We start from the raw sequence: 24168 nt of genomic DNA, 5'->3' as shown, positions 1-24168 counted from the left end.
CAGGTAACCTGTATCCAGAGACACCATTATACAGACAGGTAACCTGTATCCAGAGACACCATTATACAGACAGGTAACCTGTACCTAGGGACACCATTATACAGACAGGTAACCTGTACCCGGAGACACCATCATACAGGCAGGTAAGCTGTAGCAGGTAATCTGTATATGGAGACACCACTATACGGCAGGTAACCTGTACCCAGAGACACCATTATACAGACAGGTAACCTGTACCCAGGGACACCATTATGCAGGCAGCTAAACTGTACCCGGAGACAATATCATACAGGCAGGTAAGCTGTAGCAGGTAATCTGTATATGGAGACACCAATATACAGGCAGGTAACCTGTACCCAGAGACACCATTATATAGGCAGGTAACCTGTACCCAGAGACACCATTATACAGACGGGTAACCTGTACCCAAGGACAGCATCATACAGACAGGTAACCTGTACCCAGAGACACCATTATACAGAAAGGTAACCTGTACCCAGACACCATTATACAGACAGGTAACCTGTACCCAGAGACACCATTATACAGACAGGTAACCTGTACCAGGAGACACCATTATACAGACGGGTAACCTGTACCTAGGGACACCATTATACAGACAGGTAACCTGTACCCAGAGACACCATTATACAGACAGGTAACCTGTACCCAGGGACACCATTATACAGACAGGTAACCTGTACCCAGGGACACCATTATATAGACAGGTAACCTGTACCCAGAGACACCATTATACAGACAGGTAACCTGTATCCAGAGACACCATTATACAGACAGGTAACCTGTACCCAGAGACACCATTATACAGACAGGTAACCTGTACCCAAGGACAGCATCATACAGACAGGTAACCTGTACCCAGAGACACCATTATACAGAAAGGTAACCTGTACCCAGACACCATTATACAGACAGGTAACCTGTACCCAGAGACACCATTATACAGACAGGTAACCTGTACCAGGAGACACCATTATACAGACGGGTAACCTGTACCTAGGGACACCATTATACAGACAGGTAACCTGTACCCAGAGACACCATTATACAGACAGGTAACCTGTACCCAGGGACACCATTATACAGACAGGTAACCTGTACCCGGAGACACCATTGTACAGACAGGTAACCTGTACCCAGAGACACCATTATACAGACAGGTAACCTGTACCAGGAGACACCATTATACAGGCAGGTTATCTGTATACGGAGACACCACTATGCAGGCAGGTAACCTGTGCCCGCAGACACCATTATACAGACAGGTAACCTGTACCCAGGGACACCATTATACAGATAGGTAACCTGTACCCAGAGACACCATTATACAGGCAGGTAACCTGTACCCGGAGACACCATTATACAGGCAGGTTATCTGTATACGGAGACACCACTATGCAGGCAGGTAACCTGTGCCCGCAGACACCATTATACAGGCAGGTTATCTGTATACGGAGACACCACTATGCAGGCAGGTAACCTGTGCCCGCAGACACCATTATGCAGGCAGGTAAGAGTATTATGTAGGCAGGTAATGTGCAGGGAGTACCCCATCCCCCCGTGTATGGGGGTGCGGGGTTCCTGCTGACCCAGGCACTAGAGGAGAGGCTACCCTCAGGCAGGGTGCAGCGCTGCTGACACAGTGGGGTGAGGCTGCTGTGCAGAGACGAGGCCTCCCCCACCCCCACCTCACCCGCCCCCCTGACTCCCCCTCTCCGGACAGCGCCCCGGTGCATTGTGGGTGCAGTCCGTTGTTCATTTGCCATTCGACCTCGGCCGTGCAGGAAAGACGCGGCTGCGGCGCCATCTCTTCCACGGTGCTCGGCTCTGGACGCGGTGCCGCTGCGGGAAGGAAGCCGGCTCCGTACTAAACGTCGGCCGCCGGGTGAGCTGTTCGGTGAGGCGGCTCCCTGTTGGCAGACACTTCCCGTCTCACCGGGCTGCGGCACGAGGAAGGGCGCGTGGGCTGCCCCCCCTTCTCCCGGTAGGAGCTCGCGGTCCCCCGGTTGGACGGTCCGGGAGACGCCGATATGGCGGAGATGAACCGCAGGACCTTGGCCTTCCGGGGAGGTGGCGGCCTGCCCGCAGCCGGACCCCCCGTGAACAATAACAACAACAATGGCGTCGGCTCCGGGGTGCTCTCCGTGGAGGAGGCCTCGGCCTGGGCCCTAGGCCGGCAGCTGAATGGGGGAGGCGGCGGGCCGGACGAGGAGGAGGTGGAAGTGGAGCTTGAGGCCGAGGGCCTGCTGGATGACGACGAGGAGGAGTCCGAGGCCTATCCCGGGGTGGTGCTGGGTGCCCGGGCGGAGCACCGACAGAGTGCGGCGGGCAGCGCGGTGACTGGGGCCTCGGTGAGCGGGGACAGCAGCGACGACGATGAGGAGGACGACGAAGAAGAGGAAGAGGATGACGAGGAAGCGGCGGGTCAGGGCGGGAGGGCAGAGCCGGCGGCGGCCGCGGAGGAAGGAGACGGGCCCCGGCGCTTTGGCCTTATCCCCGGCGCCCGCTCCCAGTCCCTGCTGCCCAGTATGCAGTGCTCCTTCCAGGGCTCCTGGCTGCAGGAGTTCTCTTGGCTGCGCTTCTGCCAGGAGACCGGCCTGATGTCCTGCGCCTGGTGCCAGAAGGAGCCGGGCCACGGCGGCCACGACGAGCTGGCCAAGGGCACCCGCAACTACAAGAGGGTCCTGCTGGTGCGGCACTGCCAGTCCGCGGAGCACCGACTCGCCGACCCCGCAGCTCAGGTATGTAAGGGCCCGCCCGCAGCACTCACTCTGCCCCTGGTATACATTGTACGGCCTTATTATTATTATTTGTACATGGTGACCTGGGTGTCACTACACCCTTCACAGCCGATGGGTGACTCCCCGGCAGGTGACAACGCAGCAGCCATGGTACATACGGGGCACATGCATGTACTGTATATGCAGGGGTTAATCTGAGCATATGGGGGGGGGGGGGGGGGGGGTGTTGTGGGTTCACCATCATGTGCACCACAAACGAGGAGTGGAGGGGGATTGCGATTTCGGGTGTAGTATTAGAGATGGGGGTGGGGGCGCCTTTGTTGGACAGCTGGGAAGAATGTCCTTGTAGATATCGCTGATCTCCCCCACCCTCAGTGTAAGCTGATTACTGTATCTGCCTCTCTCCGGGAGGGGTGGGGTGAGGAAGGGGTGACCTACATACACATAAGAGGGGCCTTAGCTCTGGTGTGGGTCCCAGGCCGGAAGCCGCTCCCCGCCCTCTCCTGCCAGTCCCCCATCACCCCTTCCTGTTACTCTCCCCTCCCCTGTCCCCAGGTGGGCGCCGGGTCAGGGACGTGTCAATACGTGGCTGCTCCCCAATATGTTTGTCCATGTGTGTTACTGCCAGTGGCCGTGTGTGATGATGTCACGCTCCTGCTCTGAGAGGTCTGCGTGTAGTGTGCAGATACAGATCCCAGGGCATGAGGAGTATTAGCTTAGTGGTCATGGTCCTTCTGGTATCTGATGTGATTTGCCCTAGGGCTTGCCTTGCAGTCTTACTTTACACCCAGTTTTACAGCAGGGTGTATATGGTAAAATAAGAAGGACTTCTGTTTTCAGCAGGTGCTCCATGATCCAGCATTGAGCCATAATACCAGTGCACACCTGTGTTGGTATGACAGTCCATAAAACAGAATCCTATATGCAGTTCTGTAGGTTACCTAATTAGTCTGTATTTGTGGTTTTACAACTTTATACAATAACACCTTTATGATGCCTATGGTTTTTGGGTATAGTCAAAATATATATTTAAATAAAACCTTAAGAACACAATAAATTGTGTGTAGGGGCGGGGCATACAGTTAAGGTCATGAACTTGACTACAATTATAATCTGCATATATGTAACAGCTTTTATAGCCTGCCTGTTTTTGTTTTAACCTAAATTGCAGAATTCCTCACAATTGCTGTGCGTTTTAACTATCGATTACATTGATTTTTATATTCGGTAACCATTTAATTGTTCTTTATAGGAGCCTGAAATAAAACAGGAAGTGCCAGAAAGCTACGGTGACTATAGCACTAAGCCAAATGAGAATTCCTACTGCTATCAGCTTCTGCAGGAACTCAATGACCAACGAAAGAAAGGCATTCTTTGCGACGTCAATATAGTGGTAAATGGCAAGGTGTTCAGAGCTCACAAGAATATCCTGGTTGCAGGCAGCCGCTTTTTTAAAACCTTATACTGTTTCACAAACAAAGAAAGCCGTGACCAAACCACTGTTACGTACTTGGACGTTGTTGCTATCCATGGTTTCTCAGTCATCTTGGACTTCATGTACTCTGGTAACCTTGTACTTACCAGCCAAAATGCCATTGAAGTGATGACCGTGGCCAGCTATCTACAGATGACGGAGGTTGTCCAATCATGTCGTAATTTCATCAAAGATGCCTTGAACATAAGTATAAAATCTGAAGCTCCAGAGACCGTTGTTGTAAACTATAACAAGAGAAAGAATAAAGATGGGGTTTCTTCCCGGGATCAGAAAACCGCTAGCTTCTGGGCCACCCGGAATCTTACTAGTTTGGCAACAAACGCAAAGCTGGAGACTGATGGCTTCAATTTGGATGAAACACCTCCTGATAACTTCCAAGCCAATGATTCTACGTGGATTCAGGACAGCTCTCCTGAAGTGACAGAAATTGAGCCCCCAGCTCAGGGAAAGGTGTTTGTGTGGAATGATATGGGTTCTAATTCAGTCAGTGTTCAAGAGGCCAGCAAGCCACGGAGGAAAAACCAAACCACAAAAAGATTTGTTTATAACATCCCCCCGAACAGTGAACTTCAGGTAGATGGCAATACAATGCTCCAGCAACCTGTTCCTTACCAAGAAGACGATGTGCAGTGCTTCCAGGATGGAGCAGGTAGGTTGCTGGTCTCAAAGTGCTGAAGTCATTGCGACGTGTACCCCTCTTTATTTATTTCTTAGCAGTTATCTCATTTATATTTGTTAACTGTTTCTCATATAGCGCACACATATTCCGCAGGGATTTACAGAGAATATTTGAACATTGAAATCAGTCACTGCCTCAGTGGATAATACAATCTAAATTTCTGCCATATTTACATGCACAAACAGACATTTTAGGGTTATTTTTTTTTTTTTATTGGAAGCCAATTAACCTACCAGTATATTGTGGGAGGAAACCCGAGTAAACCCATGCGATCACAGGGAGAATATACAAACTCCACACAGTTCAGGCCATGGTGGGAATCAAACCCATGATCTCAGTGCTGTGAGGTATTAATGCTAACCATTACACCATGGGTCTTCAACCTGTGGCCCTCCAGATGTTGCGAAACTACATGTTCCAACATGCATTGCCACATTTTCTCCTATAATAGCATGCCCAAACTGTCAGGGCATGCTGGTACATGTAGTTCCACAACATCTGGAGGGCCACAGGTTGAAGACCTGTGCATTACACCATCTGTGCTGCCCATTGACTGCCTTATGAGCGGCATAAACTAGACTTAGACTTTATCTCTCTGTTTATTTTATGTCACCATATGTTCAAAACGTTTGCCGTTTTAAGGGGTTGGTCTAGTATTTGTATTGTGAATAATCGTGGAGGTTTATAATTTTAGTTTTTTCCCTTGCATTTCATACCCTTACGGTGCTGTGAAAAAATCCACTTGCAGTGACTTACTACCACCATATAGAAGAGGGGAGAATATATAAACTCTACACAGTTGGGGTCATGGTGGGATTTGAACACATGACTTCAGTGCAGTGAAGCAATAATGTTAACCATTACACCATCCCTACTGTCCCTGGAGTTTTTCCTTTCTCTGCTTTGCGCCATTCAATTAAGTCAGGAGATACAGTTTATTGTGATTAATGACCAAAGCTTAGTCAGCGTAGACTGTATAGAGCACAATGCTATTGCCACATGTGGTAAGCCCCGACGTACCATTGCAATGCTAGCTAGGTCTGATTTCTGCTCCCACCTCAGTAGGGTGTAAGCAAAAATCCCCGTAGTCACTGGTTTACTGCGTGGCCAATTGAGTAGCTCTGGGCACTCATTCCTGGAGCCAAACATTGCATTCAGTTGAATCCCTTCCTTTTGGTTGGATGAGTGATCATGGCAAGTAAAGGTCTGTTGTAGCACCAAATTCTGCATCAATCTATAGTCCCTAAAGGAAAGCATTTAGGGAACAGGCGCTTTGCCTTTTTTTTTGTGTTGAAAAATAATATTCTGCAGAGAATTCACTTTCTCTATAATGCCTTGAAGACATATTAAGTACATGAAACTAAGCAATATTTGATATACTTGCCAACTGCATGTGGGGGTCAACTACAAGCTTGAACTTAGCTCAGTGTATTAAGCTACCTGTAATTTGTAAAGTAGCAGGTAGTTGCAAAAAATGTTTGCAGCAGGCATTTAGATGCAAGCTTTGTATTTAGCCGATCATTTATTGGCTGACCTATCTAGTACTAGTTATATTATCGGTCAGTTACAGAGCTCTGGGGAGTTGTGCAGTTAGGGAGTTAGAGGTGGTTCTGTAGGAGGGGTAATACTCCTGTCCTGACAACTAGCTATTCTGTTAGATAACAATGCCCGTTATATATGGCTTACCACCAAATACATAGCATGCACTTTCTATTCTTTCTAAGGGGGGTATGCAATGTGCCGCCGCTATTTCCGACGTGGAAAATAGCGGCGGCTCCCTATTCAATGCTGTCAATAACGACAGCATTGATGCGGGATCACGGCAGAACGGGTCCATTCTGCCGATAACGGCAGTGGATTGTCATGATCCAGACCAAAGATTGACAATCCACGGCTGTTTTCGCTCCCACACCCCCTTTGCTCCCATTGGCAGGCGGGACATTGAATCCCGTCTGTCGTTATGCGATCGATCTGACCACAAACGGGCGGGGATCGACAGTCGTGATCCCAGATTTATAACCCTCCTAAGTGTTCATGTGGATGTTGGCTTCCGTTTCAACTGCACATAAAATCTGGAAGTCTCCTGTTTAATGGTTAAAGAAATGTTTCCATATTAAATTGAGATCGTTTTAACGTTTTTGTTTAAAGAATTTAAACACTTAGGGAAATATCCTATTATCTTCGAAGCTGCTTTGGCCAATTAAAAACAGCCGACAATAGCGATTAGTAACCTATGGTCATTATTGCGGTATCCAATTAGCGTCTGTTTTTATCCGGCCAAACACATGAATGTGGATAATTCCCCAATTGCATGTGTTACTGAGGGTACCGGGGGCTGCTTGTGAGGAACGTAAAGCATAATCACCGCCAACAGCGGTTATTGGAGGAGAATGGTTGCCGGTACCGTAGCTAATAGGCTATTCCCCCCTCAAATTACAAACTATATATATTTTCTGAGTATTAAGTTATTCAAAGCATTTAGCTGTGCTATCTTATCTATTGGCTAAACATCTGGTTGCAGTGAGTAAAACCACCTTTTGATTGTGTACTATTCTATCACCTGAACTCCTGCATGTCTGGAATTTTATAGATCGTAAGAATGGAGAACCTTTAAACTTTCCTTTAGGATGTTTCCAATTAGCTGCTAATAGATGAAGCTACAAATAATATAAATACTCTATCTGTAGACCACATAACCCTGTCAAGTCAGCTACAGTATGAGTCAGTCCTTTATATCTTGGCCATTTGAGCCTAATAAAAAAAGCATAAGAATATTTGGGAAGATGTTTTTGTAATCCTTTTGTAGTGTTGCCAACAATAGTGAGAAGTGATAATGCTTTGAGAATAGTCTGCAGTTTACAATCAGTGGGGGCTGTACAATTCAGAGCAATGGTAATCGTGGCAGAAAGGAGGTCACGGAGCTATGCAGTTGTGGTCATCGCGCCCTGGACTTTGTTGAGAGGAGATGCCCGTTTCCATTCCGTAAAGCAGGTGTTAGTCACTGAACAGGTATTCTCCAACCTGCCATAATGCACGGTGACAATAGTATAGTATGATTTCCGCTCACACCTCACGAGGGGAGTGAGATGAAATCCTCTGGTTGGGTGCAACAGCACAATTGAATAGCTCCAGGACCTCCTTCCAAAAAAAGCATTGAATTGAACTTCAGGCTGCCTGTGTTTTTCTTTGGTCGTTGGCACTAAAATAAGGCGTAACATTTCAGTATACAACATGTTAACCCCTTCACGACATTTGACGTATATATACGTCATGGTCGGGAAGTACTTCCTGACACATGACGTATATATACGTCATGGCTTCTAACTGTCACTGCGTCTAGAGATGCAGTGACAGAGGGACGATGTCTGCTGTCCCCGACAGCAGACATCCCCCCCTCGCCGCCCGGGGGGGGGCAGGGATGCCTCCCCCGGTCGGCGATCGCTGTGATTGGCTGTTCAAATCTGAACAGCCATTCACAGCGTTTCCTGTGTTACCGGCGGCTAAGCCGCTCGGTAACACAGGGATCGGTGGTGATCGGTGCTGTCAAGTACAGCACCGATCACCACCGATGTGCAGCCCCCCCCTCGCACCCGCCGGGCACTCACCCGGCAGCAGCAGCAGCTCCCCCGGCTCCCCCGGCAGCAGGCAGCTCAGCGCAGCAGCGCTGCCCTCCTCCCCCCCGCAGCAGCAGCATCAAGCTGCACAAATAGTAAAATATAGTAAAATTAAATATTAGGTACTGAATATATATATATATATATACACATACACACACACACACACACACACACATATATAGATATTCCCGACATATGACGTATATATACGTCATGGTCGGGAGGTACTTCCCGACCGAAGACGTATATATACGTCATGGTTTTAAACTGTCACCGCGTCTATAGACGCGGTGACAGTTTGGAGATGTCTGCTGTCCCTGACAGCAGACATCCCCCTCGCGGCGATCGCTGCGATTGGCTGTTCAAATGTGAACAGCCAATTGCAGCGTTTTCTGTGTTACCGGCGGCTAAGCCGCTCGGTAACACAGTGATCGGTGGTGATCGGTGCTGTTAAGTACAGCACCGATCACCACCGATCGCCAGCCCCCCCCCCCCTCCCACCCGGCAGCCCCCCTCCCACCCACCCGCCTGCCGCAGCGCCAGCACCCCTCCCACCCCCCCCGCCAGCCGCAGCGCCAGCCCCCCTCCCAAAGCTGGTGACCAAAATGGGGTCACTTGTGGGGGGGTTCCACTGTATTGGTGCTTCGGGGGTCTTGCTAATGCGACATAGCACCCACCATTCATTCCACCACCAAATATCACTCCTTCCCTTCTGAGTCCTGCCATGCACCCAACTGGTATTTTTTGGTCACATGTGAGGCATTGCCGTACTCGGGAGAAATTGGGGCACAGATTTTGGGGTGCTTTGTCTCCTTCATTCCTTGTGAAAATGAAAAATTTTGAGCCAGAACTGCATTTTTCTGTAAAAAATTACATTTTTTTACAGAAAAATGCAGTTCTGGCTCAAAATTTTTCATTTTCACAAGGAATGAAGGAGACAAAGCACCCCAAAATCTGTGCCCCAATTTCTCCCGAGTACGGCAATGCCTCACATGTGACCAAAAAATACCAGTTGGGTGCATGGCAGGACTCAGAAGGGAAGGAGTGATATTTGGATTTTGCAGCACAGATTCTGGTTGAATGACCCCCGAAGCACCCATACAGTGGAACCCCCCCACAAGTGACCCCATTTTGCAAACTACACCCTTCAGGGAATTCATCAAGGGGTATAGTGTACATTTCAAACCCCCAGGGGTTTCACCAATTTTGATACAACTGAGCTGTGAAAATGAAAAATTAATTTTTTTCATTTTCACTGCCCAGTTGTACCACAATTGGTGAAACCCCTGGGGGTTTGAAATGTACACTATACCCCTAGATGAATTCCCTGAAGGGTGTAGTTTGCAAAATGGGGTCACTTGTGGGGGGGTTCCTAACTTTTAGCATCTTATGGTGCCTAGAAACCTACATGGTGCCTAAAAAAATCTCATAAAAAGGAGGCTCCAAAATCAAGTAGGTGCTCCTTCTATTATGAAGCCGGTGGTTTGGTCACCGTGCACACTAGGGCCACATATAGGATATTTATGAAAACCAAAGAATTGGGGGAATCAATTTTTAGTCACATTTCTCTAGTAAAATCTACTGTGTTCCTTAGAAAAATGTATTAAAATTGCAAATCTGCAAAAAAAAATGAAATTTTGAAATTTCACCTACACTTTCTTTTAATTCCTGTGAAACACCTAAAGGGTTAACAAACTTCCAAAATGCTGTTTTGAATACTGTGAGGGGTGCAGTTTTTGAAATGGCATCATTTATGGGGGTGTCTCACATACAAGTCACTCAAAGTCACATCATAACTGACCTGGTCCCTAAAAAAATCAGTGTTTGAAATTTTCTTGAAAATTTGAGAATTTGCTATTCATATTTGAAGCCTCCTAGTGTCCAAAAAAATGAAAAGGAGGTTGAAATAATGATTGCAACATAAAGTAGACATATGGTCTTTGTTAGTTATTAACTATTTTGAGTGGTATGTTTATTTGTCTCACAAGCAGAAAATGTGACATTTTGCAAATTGCAAAATTTTCCATTTTTTCACGACATTTTGGTATTTTTCACAAAAAAACACAGACTGTATCGACCAAAATTTACCACTAACTTGAAGTACAATGTGTCACGAGAAAACAGTCTCAAAATCACTGGGATAAGTAAAAGCAAAAAAAAGTTATCCCCACTTAAGTGAGACATGTCAGATTTGAAAAAAAGGGCTCTGTCATGAAGGCACAAACTGGCTCTGTCATGAAGGGGTTAATAAACCAGTTATGCTGGCCACACATCAGACCAACTTTCCTCCAACCATCCAACTAGTTGCTTGGATGGAATAAAAATATGGTACTGGATGGGAGCAAAGAAAAATCAGAAATGTGCTCACAAACCCAGGAAAATGGACAAAAACATTCAGTCAAATTGTTTAAATCAAACAGGTTCAAATACAGTACCGTGGCTGAGCGACAGATTTTGGGAGCACGTTTCTGAAGTAAATATTACATTTGCTCCCTTCCAGTACCATATTTTTATTCCATCCAAGCAACTAGTTGGATGGTTGGAGGAAAGTTGGTCTGATGTGTGGCCAGCATAACATGTACATAGTATCTTTAATCTTTCTGTAGACGTCCGTGTAGAAATGAGAAAAGTTTGAAGACCTTGCTCCTTACTGAAGCATTACAGTGTTACTGATATTCCGGAATGTAGGAGGGATGTCACCGGCATCTCTGACTGAGAGTCGCTACAGTATAATGGGGCAGAGGAAACGATTGCTAGGCCTCATGTACTGGCTCTGATATGAGGGAGTTGTGTTTGTATACTAATCGGCGTGTCTACGTATGTTTTGGTGAATGTCAAATCCATCTATGAGTAAATGTTAGATGTCAGTAATGGTTTATTAAATATCAATGTGTTATGGCATTTCCATCTTGAAAAGTACTAAAAGGTAGTGTAATTTGATATTTACAGTATTTTTTTTTTTTTTCATAGACCTTATGTAAATCCATGCTTAATTATATTCTCATCTTGGATACGTTTCAAAAGAACTTTATTCATGTTGTCACTTGCTATTCTTTTGGATGCTGCCAGTGCATTGTCTGATTCCTATTGTTGTGTTGCTTACAGTTGGTTGGTATAATTAGGTTGTGTAAAGAACCACACCTGGGGGCTCAATTACATGATGGCTTACTGCTGAGGTGACGCCTGGTCTTGCTGTGAAGTCACACCCTCCTCTGTGTGTGTGTGTAACATGAGACGAGTATTGTAAGACAAAGATTATATACATACAAAGGCTGGGGATGAAACGACTTGTTTTTGTTTTCAAGAATGTTCCCCCCAGAAGCCCCCACTAGTGTTAAGTTACCAGGTGATCATAGGTAGGGTTTACATGAAAATGCTTGATTGTCCACTAGGATACTGTAATGCGTGCAAGCTGCCTATACAGGTCCGTACAAGACATTATGGATTTTGTTGATACATATGGATTTTGCATATTGGCAAAAGGATTAATGATCCCCATTATTTTAAAACAAAATGTTCCATTTAGCTTCCGTGCAGGGGACTCGGTGGAACTTTCTTGCACCAAATAAATTGTAATTTCCAAGGGTCTGCAAATATTTATGTTTTTGTTTCCACAAAACTTTCCAATTGTGTGAAAAATAAACCTCTTTGGGCCTGTTTGATTACTGATGGTGCTTATTCAATTGGGCACTCTGCATCCCCCCCCATGTTTATTCCAAAATATGTTTAAAGCTCCGTACACACAGTTCAACGACATCAAAATCGAATACAAAAATAGTCTAAATCGAACGTGTACACTGCACCGTGTGACTCGATTCGAATTGGGATTGCATAGAAAATTAATTGTCCCTTTGCTTTGGAGCATGACGCGTCTTTTTCTGTCCAATATAAAAGCCAGTAGGAAAATATATATACTATAAACAATTAAGAGTTTATATAGCGCACAAACTTCAGGCTTTCCAAACCTTTTTGAAGGAATTCATTTCAAAGCGATGTTTTACTACTAGGGATATATTGCCAACATGACAAGGTTTTTTTTGTGTGTGTGTGTGTGTGTGTGTGTGTGTGTGTGTGCGCGCGCGCGCGCGCAACTCTGGGGAATTCAATTCAGTGTGACTTTAAGCAGCAGTGATGAGTCCCAGATGTGAATCAATTGGCCTCTCTAAATGGGTGTGGTACAGGGGTCCGACAGTCATTAGCCTGACGTCGGGATCCTGACTGTCCGGAATCAGACAGCATGGTCAGCGCAACTAAGCCCCTTGCGGGCTCGCCACCTATTCTATTCTCCCTCTATGGGGGTCGTGGACCCCCATGAGGGAAAATAGCAGGTGGCCTTCGGGAACCCGGCTGACAGTGTTTTGACAGTCGGGATCCCGACGTTGGGTAAATGCCTGTCGGGACCCCATCCGGCACCCCCCTAAACCTACAACTAGAGGATTACTGCTGCAATACAAGTTGTGGGATCAGCGAAGCACCCTTCATCTTTCAAAACCTGTGCATTTCCTCCTCCCTGTCTGGGGTGTTTCTCTCTGCTTTGTTGCTTTCAGCACAGGTCTGTTAATAGTAATAATATCAGTGCCGAAATATAGGCCACACTGCTAGAAGCACCACAGCAGAGAGCGACACCCCAGGCAGGGAAAAGGAACCACACAGGTTTTGAATGGTGCAAGATGCTAGAATGAACACTGCTAAAGCCAATCGCATTTGTCACACTAAACTGCATCTCCAGACTTAAGTGCCAGCTGCGGTGCTGTTAATCGAATAGCCTCCAGCGCTACATCCTTGAAATTCCCCCTATTGGATGTATCAAAAAAACTTAACATAGTGGTGGATCTAATGTGCCATTTACAAATGGTATATCATGCGTCCTTTAATTCCGTTCCAATGTATGTTTTCCCTCCCGCACCCCAGCCCTTTTTTAATTGTCATTTTTTGTTTTTGTTTATCCAAATGATATTTAGTGTGCCCAGTACCTCCATAGTGATGCTGGCTCCCCCTTTTCCAGTGTGCATGGTACACACATAGGGGTACAATTAATAAGATAAGTGTTCAATTGAAGATGGGATGTTGCCTGTAGCAACCAATGATATTCTACTTATTTAGCACCTTCTAGAAGATAATAAATAAAATCAGATTGGTTTCTATGGGCAACATCCCATCTTTGATAGAATTCCCGTCTTAGTAAATTTACCCCATGCTGTACCTTGCCCTGGCTACATCCTAGCAGGATCACTAGGTGTCAACATAGTCACTGCCTACCATTAGTGGTCAACCTAAACATTATCTAGTCAGTGACCTTATACCCTGTAATTGCCCCGTGTGTATGGCCCATTATCCAAATCTAACCCTCTGTCTGCACAATTTTATATCAGCCCCACCTGCAGTGCACATGGTTTTGTCCATCTAATAAAATGCGCCCTGCTATCCGGTCCGAATTCCACTCTTAGTACCACAGTTATTGAGTTAAGAATCTAAACCTAGTGCACGGCTCTATATAAATAGATCAATATGTAGTGCATCCTGCCCATGGAATTACCATCTGAGGTGCACTGTATAGGTTGTTGCTGGCAGGCTGCACAGATACTACCAATATAGCATACGGGGGGATTACAGGAAGAAAATGTAAGAGAAAAACAAAACTTAGTGGTATAAAAAGCAGTATTATAACAGTGGTAAGGCCAATATAAAATGAAAGACATCAGATTTCACATGTTTCATGGAGCAGATGATAAGATTTGCAGTGGTAAGGAAACCGGGTGGTCCAGGTGTGGTATTCCTTCAGTAAGCCGGTAGTTGGCTGGCAGGACGTCCGAACCAATGTGCATGGGACTGCGGATCAGAGGAAATGTCGAACACATGCGATTTGCCTCAATTTCACCCGATTTATAGTCCCAAACAGTCAGAATTGGGCCAAATCATACTAGTGTATGGGCACCTTAACTAGAAGTACAACTGTAACAAGGTGTCCTCACTAATTTCACCCTGCCCCTAATAGCTTTCCTTCCACAACATCAAGTAACAGATGCTGAGAGGACACTGATTCACCGGACTTACCTTTCAATAAATGTTTATTCAAGTTTGACATGGCAGAAACAAAGAAGGAGGCAATACAATGGGATACAGTGCAAGTGAAATGGGATTGCAGCGGTCATAAAGAAGCCGAAGATGAAAAATCTTGAAACCAAAAATCATGTCCCAGAAAATACAAGCAACCTGGAATTTGCTTGTCTAATCCTGCTTAAACAATAAAATACCTAACATATAAGTATTAATTCAGAATTTTAATACTACTTAATACTGTGCAGTCAATTACCTAAAAGTTTCAAAGCTAGGCTATAGAAATACAAGGGTTGGGTGTTGTAGTCAATTCGACGACAAGAAGCAAAGATTCACATCAGGTGATGGAGGCAAATACAGTAGAGCAATTGAAACATTCTTGGGATGGGCATATTGATATCCTTACAAATAAATAAGGATCAAATATGGTTTAAAAAGGGGCAGACTAGATGGTCCAAGTGGTTCTTATCTGCCGTCAAATTCTGTTGCACTGTCCCTTCCCCAGGCATGAATATGGTTAGTGATAATAACTCCAGCTGTGATGTAAAAGGTGTAATAACACTGTACACTAAGCACTTTGAATCTGAGCAGCCCCGACTATGCATCCAACAGTCTTGTCAGTTGTTTCCTGGATGCGCACTGAATAAACTGCATGTACAGTGCAATTTGTCTGAACCAAGGGCAATATAAAACCATAATTATCAAAGGCTTAACATAAATGATATGATAGTAGTAGCAGAAGTATCCTGGTCCTGATCCCGGCACTTGGAGATTGTCATCTCCAAGCGCCTCATCCATGTTCAGTGTAAATGGTGCCAGCCTGGGAATATTCCTGGTCCGCACCCTAGTGTAAATGGGGAAAATCATGGATCTGACCCAGAATGGAACAGTGTTCCAAATACCGGGTCGGACCTGGGATTTTGGTGTAAAAGCAGGTTTTTTTTTTTTTTTTATTTTCAATAAGAAGCTTTTGGTCTGTTGGTGCCGTGAAAAAAATTCTAATACTCCTAGGGCAATGTGATTCAAAAATGTGTAGGAACCATTGTTATAGCTGGCATAACTAAACATGAAATGTGTGTTTTAAACCATGAAAGCACATTTCTGTCCTAGATTCAATTTATTGTGAATTATGATATACATGATACCTAGAAGCTGATTGGTTTCTGTGAGTAACTTTGTTACCTTTCTGCTGTTTGAATTATGATATACATGCAACTTTGTTTAAGGTCTGCACTTGATAAATGATACCTAGAAGCTGATTGGTTTCTGTGAGTAACTTTGTTACCTTTCTGCTGTTTAAGGGTTTGCTACATCTCCCCCCCCCCCCCCCCCCCCCCCCCCCCCCCCCCCCCCCCCCCCCATCTTGACCTTTTAAGTATATAGTATGTTTCCATTGACTTATCCTTTTTATGTTTTGTGTTTTTAGGGCCATCAAGCGATTTTAAGTTCGGAATGTTTCCAGAATCGTGGCCAAGAGAAACGTGGGAAAACGGTAACCTATTACTTCTATTAGGAATACCAGATTTTGTTACATTTTCTGCCAGTAATGTGCCTTGTTTAGCTTTCCCCTTTTTGTAGTAATTTTATGTTAAGGATTAATCTTATTTGTGTAGGTAATGTAGAAAAAATGTTTGTCTCAAAGTTTCAAGTTACAATGGTTATAATTGTAGATTTGCCCAGGTGTACAATGGTAGCGTTATATCATAGCTCATTGCTGTTGTAATATTTACCTGCACAGTGCTGCATATATGTTCCGGTAATGAGCTCACAAGCCCTATACTAAAATAATGACCTACTGGCATTCAAAAATGTACTTGTCTTTTCTCTTTTGTAATTTTATATTTGAATTTGAAGTCCTCAACAGCAAATACCTTTTTATAAGAACAGAAATGTAGCTGATATAATGCCGGTGATTATTGGATGTCATTGGTTCTACATAAGGCCCTGAAAATGTTATTTTTTAAGTGTATGTCACACTAGCAGGTGTGATAATTATATTGGTGTTCATCTCTTCATTTACTGACCGATCACTAGGAGCCAACTAAGTAACATATCTGTGGTTGCTTGTTAGTTTTTTTTTGTTTTGTTTTTTTGTTATCACCCCACATGTTACTGAGAACAATGCATTTTGTCTAAAAGCTCTACCACATCCCAGTTATGAAATGTTTGCATTGGTGTATGCTAACACAGACTTGGAAATCAGGTTTGCCATGATGAATTTTTTTTATAAAAGATATGTATTTTCAATTTTGAACTAGAGGCGTATATGGGTGATAACTGGCAACCTGTGTTGTACTGTACAGACCAGTAGCTGTTTAGGAGCCATACATCTGCTTCCAGGCTCTGCTGTCCGTACTAGTTTTTGGGACCCAATGGTCAGGGAGGACCCAAATATTTCTGCTCTGTTTAGTGATACCTGCTAATTCCAGAGCCTCCTCACCAGTGCTTGTGGGACCCAAACCTAACCATAGCTGAGTGGCACAATGACAAGATTCAACTGTTTTCAAGAAAGGGGAATATAACTGATCTTTATCAATAGGTGTTGTCATTACCTGCTGATATTGGGCCTGTTACTCATTACCGCCTGCATAGTGTTCACTCCACTTTTAGGGCATGGCATTGGAGCATGAGGAGGGCATATTTTAGTCTGGACAGGCACCATTTTTAGATTTCACATATGGATAAAGCTATTGCAGTGTAAACTATTATTGAAATATACTGTCTATAGGCTGTGTACAGTGGCATATTTATATTGCTCCCAGATTGTACTCCTTTTGCCAGTCAAAAAGCGATCTATACAGTGATGAGCAATATGAGGTATATTATAGACTTAATCTATCACACATATGGACTTAAGTCACTGTAAACTTAGACAATTGGGAAGAAATGAGAGGCGCATTCAGACCCTCTGCCCACAAGTAGCATGTGCTGCTGAGAGACTTCCCTCACTGGAGTGGCAGCACTACACATACTACTTACCTAGTAATACGGTCCTCTATCCCCTGACTCCCATGTAATATGGGGTCACCTATTTATCACAGCACACAGCTTTCACATTGTAGCACCAGCGTGCTAGAGAAAGGATCCTCATGCTATGCTGCCCACATGCGGATAATGTCTGATCCTGGCAATCCATGCCCATAGAGCAGTAATGACAGTCAATCCAAGGCATAGGCTCGAATGCTGCGGGCAAGCAGTTGGGGATGTGCTGACAGCTTGAACACATCAATTTAGTACTCTGCATTTCTCTTGGTAAAGGGGGCGCTGTGCAACTAGAAAAGGCTAGCATGGCCACTACCTGCAGAACATGGCTGCATGCAGGGCTAGAGTTTTGTCACAGCTGTATATGGTATAGACTGAAGAGAGGGGAAATGTAAGAAGGTGCTTAAGGTACGGGAATGTTAACTATGAGGAGGGGTTCCTCAGACCTAGATGAGTCTCTGTGTGTGGGAGTGACAAGGGTGTGGTCTGTTAATCATCCTGCGGAATGATCTGGTCACTGTCGCTAGTCATTCTCATATAAACGTTCTGTGGTTTAAAAATACATGGTGCAGTTATTATGCCTTAGCAATTAGCTAAAGGGACTGCACTGTACAGTTCTTTACCCTTTGTGTCTGTCACTAAATTTAAATAGTTATCAATTAAGGTGTAAAAATATTTTTGTGACTAAAGGTGCCCATACACGGTACAGTTATTGTAAGCAATTAGGACTAGATTGCATCTCATTGCATTGTAAAAGTATGTGCAGCACACTTCTGGTGCTGTGTGATGTGCTGTGCACGCATTACATCGCACCTGTTAAATTGTACAGTGTATGGGCACCTTGAAGTGTGCTTATTACAGTATATATGTTGGTGCTAGTCACAGTCCAGCAGCTCAGGCCATGTGGCACAATGACATGGAATGTGTAACAGGCAGGGCTATTTTTCAGCAGGCTCCAGCAGGAACTGAGGCCCTTATTCTAGTTCACTCTTTCTGACAAAATATTACTTAGATGGACAAAACCATGTGCACTGCAGGTGAGGCAGGTGTTACTTGTGCAGAGATAATTAGATTTGGGTGGGGTTTTACACCTTCCTCACCTGCAGTGCACATGGTTTTGTCCATCTAAGAAATATTTTGTCAGAAAGAGTGAACTAGAATAAGGGCCTCAGTTCCTGCTGGAGCCTGCTGAAAAATAGCCCTGGTAACAGGCATTGTGATACAACACTGTAAGTTTATGTATAACCAATGTAGTATATTTTTAAGAAGTAGAACTTTACTTTTTCCCAACCTCCAATTCTGAGTTCTTGCCATCTAAATGTATATCAGAACATTGAATTTACAACCCATATTTGTATTAAACATACACATATTCCTTTTTAATATATATTTTTTTTATATATTTGCTTTTTTAACTACTGACACACTTATGTATGTCCTGAGAAGCGTATTTAAAAAAAAAAAAAAGAATATGATTGGCTTTTAATTTGAGTTTAGTGACTAGGTAAATGTTAACAGTCTGGCTGATGCTTCTGGGTGATCCTTCCGTGTTTTAAATTAAAATGTTATATGTACTTTTTTTTTTCTTAGGAGACGCTTCAGCTGGGCTTATGAATAAGTTAAAATGTCCTCACTGCAACTATGTAGCAAAATACAGAAGAACACTTAAGAGACACTTACTAATTCACACTGGGGTGAGATCCTTTAGCTGTGACATCTGTGGAAAGCTGTTTACTCGCCGAGAACACGTCAAGAGACATTCCTTGGTAAGTTCTACTGAACCTTGCTTGTCATTAAATGAAGCTGGGTAAATTACAGCTTGTTCCTCTGTGAAAGAGCCATTCGGATTATTTATAACCGAGCGAGTTTACTGTATTAATTAGCCAAAGAAGGTATATTACAGAGCACCCTTCATTTCCTGCATTAGTGATCTGTAACTGTGTGCAGCATAGAGGCCCTGTTCTACAAGAGCAGAGGGAGGGCACATTTTAAATTAGAAATTCACATTAGAAACAACAAGACATAAAAAATTGCACACTGCACTAGGATTACGCCCATTAAAAATCGTCATACTCTGCTATGCCCGTTACAAAGTCTGTCGTAATTGCAATTACACATTATTGCACACACTGTAATGCCTCTTACACATTATACCATAATGCCCATTACACATGATGGCACACACTGAAAGTTATCAGTGACATATCAGTGCGGTGGGGGTTAGTGTAAGGGCGCACAGTGCTACACACTGAAAGGGCTGGGTGCATTTTGAGGTTCTTAAAACGGGCAGGGTGCAGCACCCTGCAATTGAAGCTTAGAGGGAACACTATTTTAATGTAATTGTGATGTCTGTGTCTGCAGTCCCTGCAGCCAGTGTACAGGCAGTTGAGATTTATCGGCACACGGAGGTAACGTTCACGGCAGTTTTAGAATGATGCTCATCAATGTCTGTTACTCAGAATCCAATATAGGATTCTTTATATTGGTGATCAATGAGAGTAATCTTTAATGCACACTTCTAAGTATTTCCATATATGCGTTGGAACTTGTATTTTGTTGTTATATAAAGTAATGGGTGATTAGTAAATACATAATTTTAAAGTATTTATAATCTGAAAATATTTCTCTTGTGTTAAATGGAGGAATGAAGTGAGCATAGGCTTTAATCTCCTCCTGTTTTTGGATACATTCTATTTCTTTGGGACACAGTGCATTTGAGGACATCTAACTATGCACTGTCTTTTACTGTGAAGTGTATTCTCCCACCTGCATGGAAGCAATGGGGTACATATAGATTGACTGACGCACTGCTCTGGTTCTTCAGATAGGCTGACCTATACACTGAACTGCTGTTACTGTAGTCCTCCTTATGTTCAATGGTCAATAAACTGTTTTTTGTTTTTCCTTTCCCCCATCTTGCATTCAGGTGCATAAGAAGGACAAGAAATACAAGTGTATGGTGTGTAAAAAGATATTCATGCTGGCAGCGAGCGTAGGAATCCGACATGGTTCTCGGCGCTATGGAGTTTGCGTAGACTGTGTGGATAAATCCCAACCAGGGCTTCAAGAGTCTGGAGTAGAACAGGTGAATGACCCAGACTTTCCTAGGGATGAAGAATATGACGATAATGACCCTGTGGAGACAGTCGATGCAGATGACGATCTAGTGGATGAAGGAGAAGATCAGAATGACCATTCCCGTTGGTCAGAGCAAAACGACCCCTCGCGCTGGGGGGAACAGAACAATTCCTCACAGTGGGAACGACAGAAACCCCAACCACGGTGGGATGAGTCAGGAGACGTTTGTATGACAATAGATGACTGACTGCCAATTGGCATTTAAACTCAAGGGTGCTGCAGCTGGATGGGGGTGGAAAAGCTGATGGTTGAAACGCTATTGGACTGAAGGCTTATTAAATATGGTACTCTGCTGGACAATAGTTGTTGCTGTGAAACCTGTAGGGTCAAAGCCTTATAGCAAAAAAAGTTTATTTTCTTTTTTTTTCTTATTTTATTTGCACAGGACTGTACAGAATACAACAGTGTATGGTTGAAATTTAGAGTCCTAACATCTCCAATCAGTTATCAAAGAAATGTATTTTTATTTATAGGATATAGCTATGTCGGTCCTATCAAAGCCTAAAAAAACTACTATTGTAATGTTAAGTTTTGTTAGAATGAAGAGAAATTATGTTGAATCAAGGTATGAATGTGACGTCCCTTACACTACTACAGGAGTAAATTCATGCTAAACCCCTCCGCCCCTCCTGAGGGGACACTCAACTACAACTGCTTTAAGCTCAACTGCAGCCCCATCTCAAACGGGCTGTAAGCGAGGTTAAACATTTTGTTAGCAAGTTTTTGATTAGTCGAAAGAAAGCAAAAAAGCAAAAAAAAAAATCTTGGCTTGTGTTAGATCACATTTCTCCCACCTGTAGAAATTTAGGTTTTTGAATGATTCACTGTAATTGTATTCACATTTTGTTAAGTTATTTTTAAGTCTTGTTGATTCTTTGTTGCCCCCCCCATCCCTATGTGTTCACTGCTCTGTCCCCGGAATTCAGGTCAAGCCAAGTGTCTCAGTCACGCGCTTGTTGTACGGCGATATCACAAGCCAGGATGGGATCAGGTCTACATTTTGCATCATGTAAAGGGATTACTGAACAGAAGTGATCAGCAAGTCTTTCTAGACTGCATTTGTCTTTTTCTAGTTCGGTGACTTGCTCATAAATTGCTGCTTTTTAATATTATTAACAATGTTTTTCCTAGAATATGGGTGACTGTCATCTTTCATAATCTGGCAATGTAGACTCCTACAAAGGATGTGATTTCGTCTTACGTTAAAGCTGGGCATACATTATACCATTCACCCGATACTTGGCTAATTATGCATAAATGATCTTACAGATGTATTTTATTTTAATATGTTATAACAACTGGCCTATGTTAGAGCAGACACTGTGTTCTCCTTATGCATTGCAGCATCCCAGTTGGTAATGTCTCGCCAAGTGGGTTGGATTCAGATAATTATGCAGTAATAAATAGCTCCTTAATTCGTGGACTATTCCTGAGTAAGAGAAGTCCTGTAAGAACACTGAATGAGGGGCAGATTTATTAAGCTCGGTGAAGTGATAAACTGTCTGGTTTTTATCGCCGGCCGGCCAATCAGCTATTACCTGTCATTTTTCAAACCAAGCCTGTAGCTTCACAGGTAGGAGCTGATTGGTCAGTGATAAAAAACAGACACTTTATCATTTCTCTGAGCTTAGTAAATCTGCCACTGAGTTCATTTGGCTCTTCTCTGACCTGCTTTATTGATTTAAAATGAAAACACACATTATGGCCCTTATTCTGGTTCACTCGCGAAGGCAAATTCCTTCTCAAATGGGCAAAACCATGTGCACTGCAGGTGGGGCAGATGTAACATGTGCAGAGAGAATTAGATTTGGGTGGGGTTTTACTTCAAAGTGAGATCTATATTGCAGTGTAGAAATAAAGCAGTCAGTATTTACCCTGCACAGAAACAATATAACTCACCCAAATCTAATTCTCTCTGCACATGTTACATCTGCCCCACCTGCAGTGCACGTGGTTTTGATCATTTGAGAAGGAATTTGCCTTTGCAAGTGAACCAGAATAAGGGCCTATATTCCTACATCTCTGGTTCTTAAAGTCAAACAGATTTTGATTCGGGATCTTATGGTCTGTAGGGTTGCACAGGTGTCTCTGTGGGATGTTTCAGGCGTTTTCCACAGAAGGAAGCCACGTTAGACTGAGTTTTTTTTGGACCCGGTGTAAGATCACCACAAAATATAGAGCAGGGTTTGTTGGTGGCATGGAGCTTACACTATCCTTAATGTACTGTATGTTGTCCCATATTTCGCTTTGTATCCCTTTTTTCTTGTTTTTATAATAGGTTGGAAATAAATTGTGATAGCTGTTTGGAGTTTTTATGTAGACTGCCAGGCAATTCTGAGTGCTCAAACAAATTTCCTATTTGTTAAATAAATGCTTTATTATGATCACCCCTTCTGTTAATAGGAATATCCCGTCAGGTTGAGTATTTCAACTGTGTATAAGCTGCAATTTATCTTTACAGTTTTATTATTTATTTTATATATATATATTTTTATTTTGTGGGGGGGAGGGGAGCAATATTGCAATGACTATCTATTTAGAAGAGCGATGAAGTCATAGATTAGCCAACTCTAATGTCTCGCCCCCACCATTTTATTCTTTTGCTTCTTACACCAGCATGCACGGCGATGCCGTCTCTCTCTGGACCTCTCCCTGGTACGGTTTAAGCTGAAGCTGCTTTTTCAGGAGGTTGGTTATAAGACCCGTTAAGCTAAGAAAAAGGGAATAAAAAGCATTTCAGACCAGCAAGAAACGTTTACTAAGTGGCCCATCTTCTATCCGGAATTCTGCACTGCGCTTTTTCCAACATCTTACTAAATATGATTGCTGCATAACGATACCACATTCAGTAACAGTCCACCGTATAGGATAAAGATTGCATTTCTGCAGTCAGAATATTAAATCACTGAAAGCAGAATACCTCCTAAGCGTGTAACATTTTTCCTCTTGGTATATGATTATTATTATTTTTTTTTTTTTCCTGGTGGGGTCCAAAATAAATTTTGTTTTAAAAGTTTAAAAAGAGTGTATTTTAAACATGTTCTGCTTTTTGTGAATATGTAAGTAGTTTATGTCTAACTTTTTTTTTTTTTTCCCCCATCCATTTCCCATAAGTCTATAAATAGATGAAATAATTTGCTCCTTGTAGAACTGTCAATATATACATTTATATATATATATATAAATATTTAAATATAATATATATACATTTCACAAAATTCTGCTTTTTATTAGGAGCAAATTCACTCAGAGCTTAGAACCTTGGACCTGGCTTTAAATTCTGTTGTGCTTTTTTTTTTCTTTTCTTTTTTTTTTTTTTTTTCCACAAGATCTTATTCTATTGAAACAGAGTTGTTTTCCTACTTCAATCATTTATGTATATTCGATAAATTATGACCAAATGTGATGTTAGATTGCATACAGTAAATTTAAATATAC

At 43.3% G+C, this 24168-nt stretch overlaps 1 protein-coding gene across 1 annotated transcript; it reads left to right on the top strand.

The window, feature by feature from the left end:
* The first annotated feature begins 1745 nt into the window (after positions 1-1745).
* Positions 1746-23034, top strand: ZBTB10 (zinc finger and BTB domain containing 10). The gene is made up of 5 exons (XM_083187322.1): positions 1746-2762; positions 4015-4906; positions 16037-16102; positions 19183-19358; positions 20519-23034. Exons 1-5 carry the CDS (start codon positions 2052-2054, stop codon positions 20915-20917), a joined length of 2244 nt encoding a protein of 747 aa, XP_083043448.1. The 5' UTR covers positions 1746-2051; the 3' UTR covers positions 20918-23034.
* The last annotated feature ends 1134 nt before the right edge of the window (positions 23035-24168 follow it).

This window comes from Crinia signifera, chromosome 5 (genome assembly GCF_055691185.1).
Source record: "Crinia signifera chromosome 5, ASM5569118v1, whole genome shotgun sequence".
NCBI classification, from domain to species: Eukaryota; Metazoa; Chordata; class Amphibia; order Anura; family Myobatrachidae; genus Crinia; species Crinia signifera.
The sequence above is the reverse complement of the archived record's forward strand: the minus strand, read 5'-3'. Positions and strand labels throughout refer to the sequence as shown.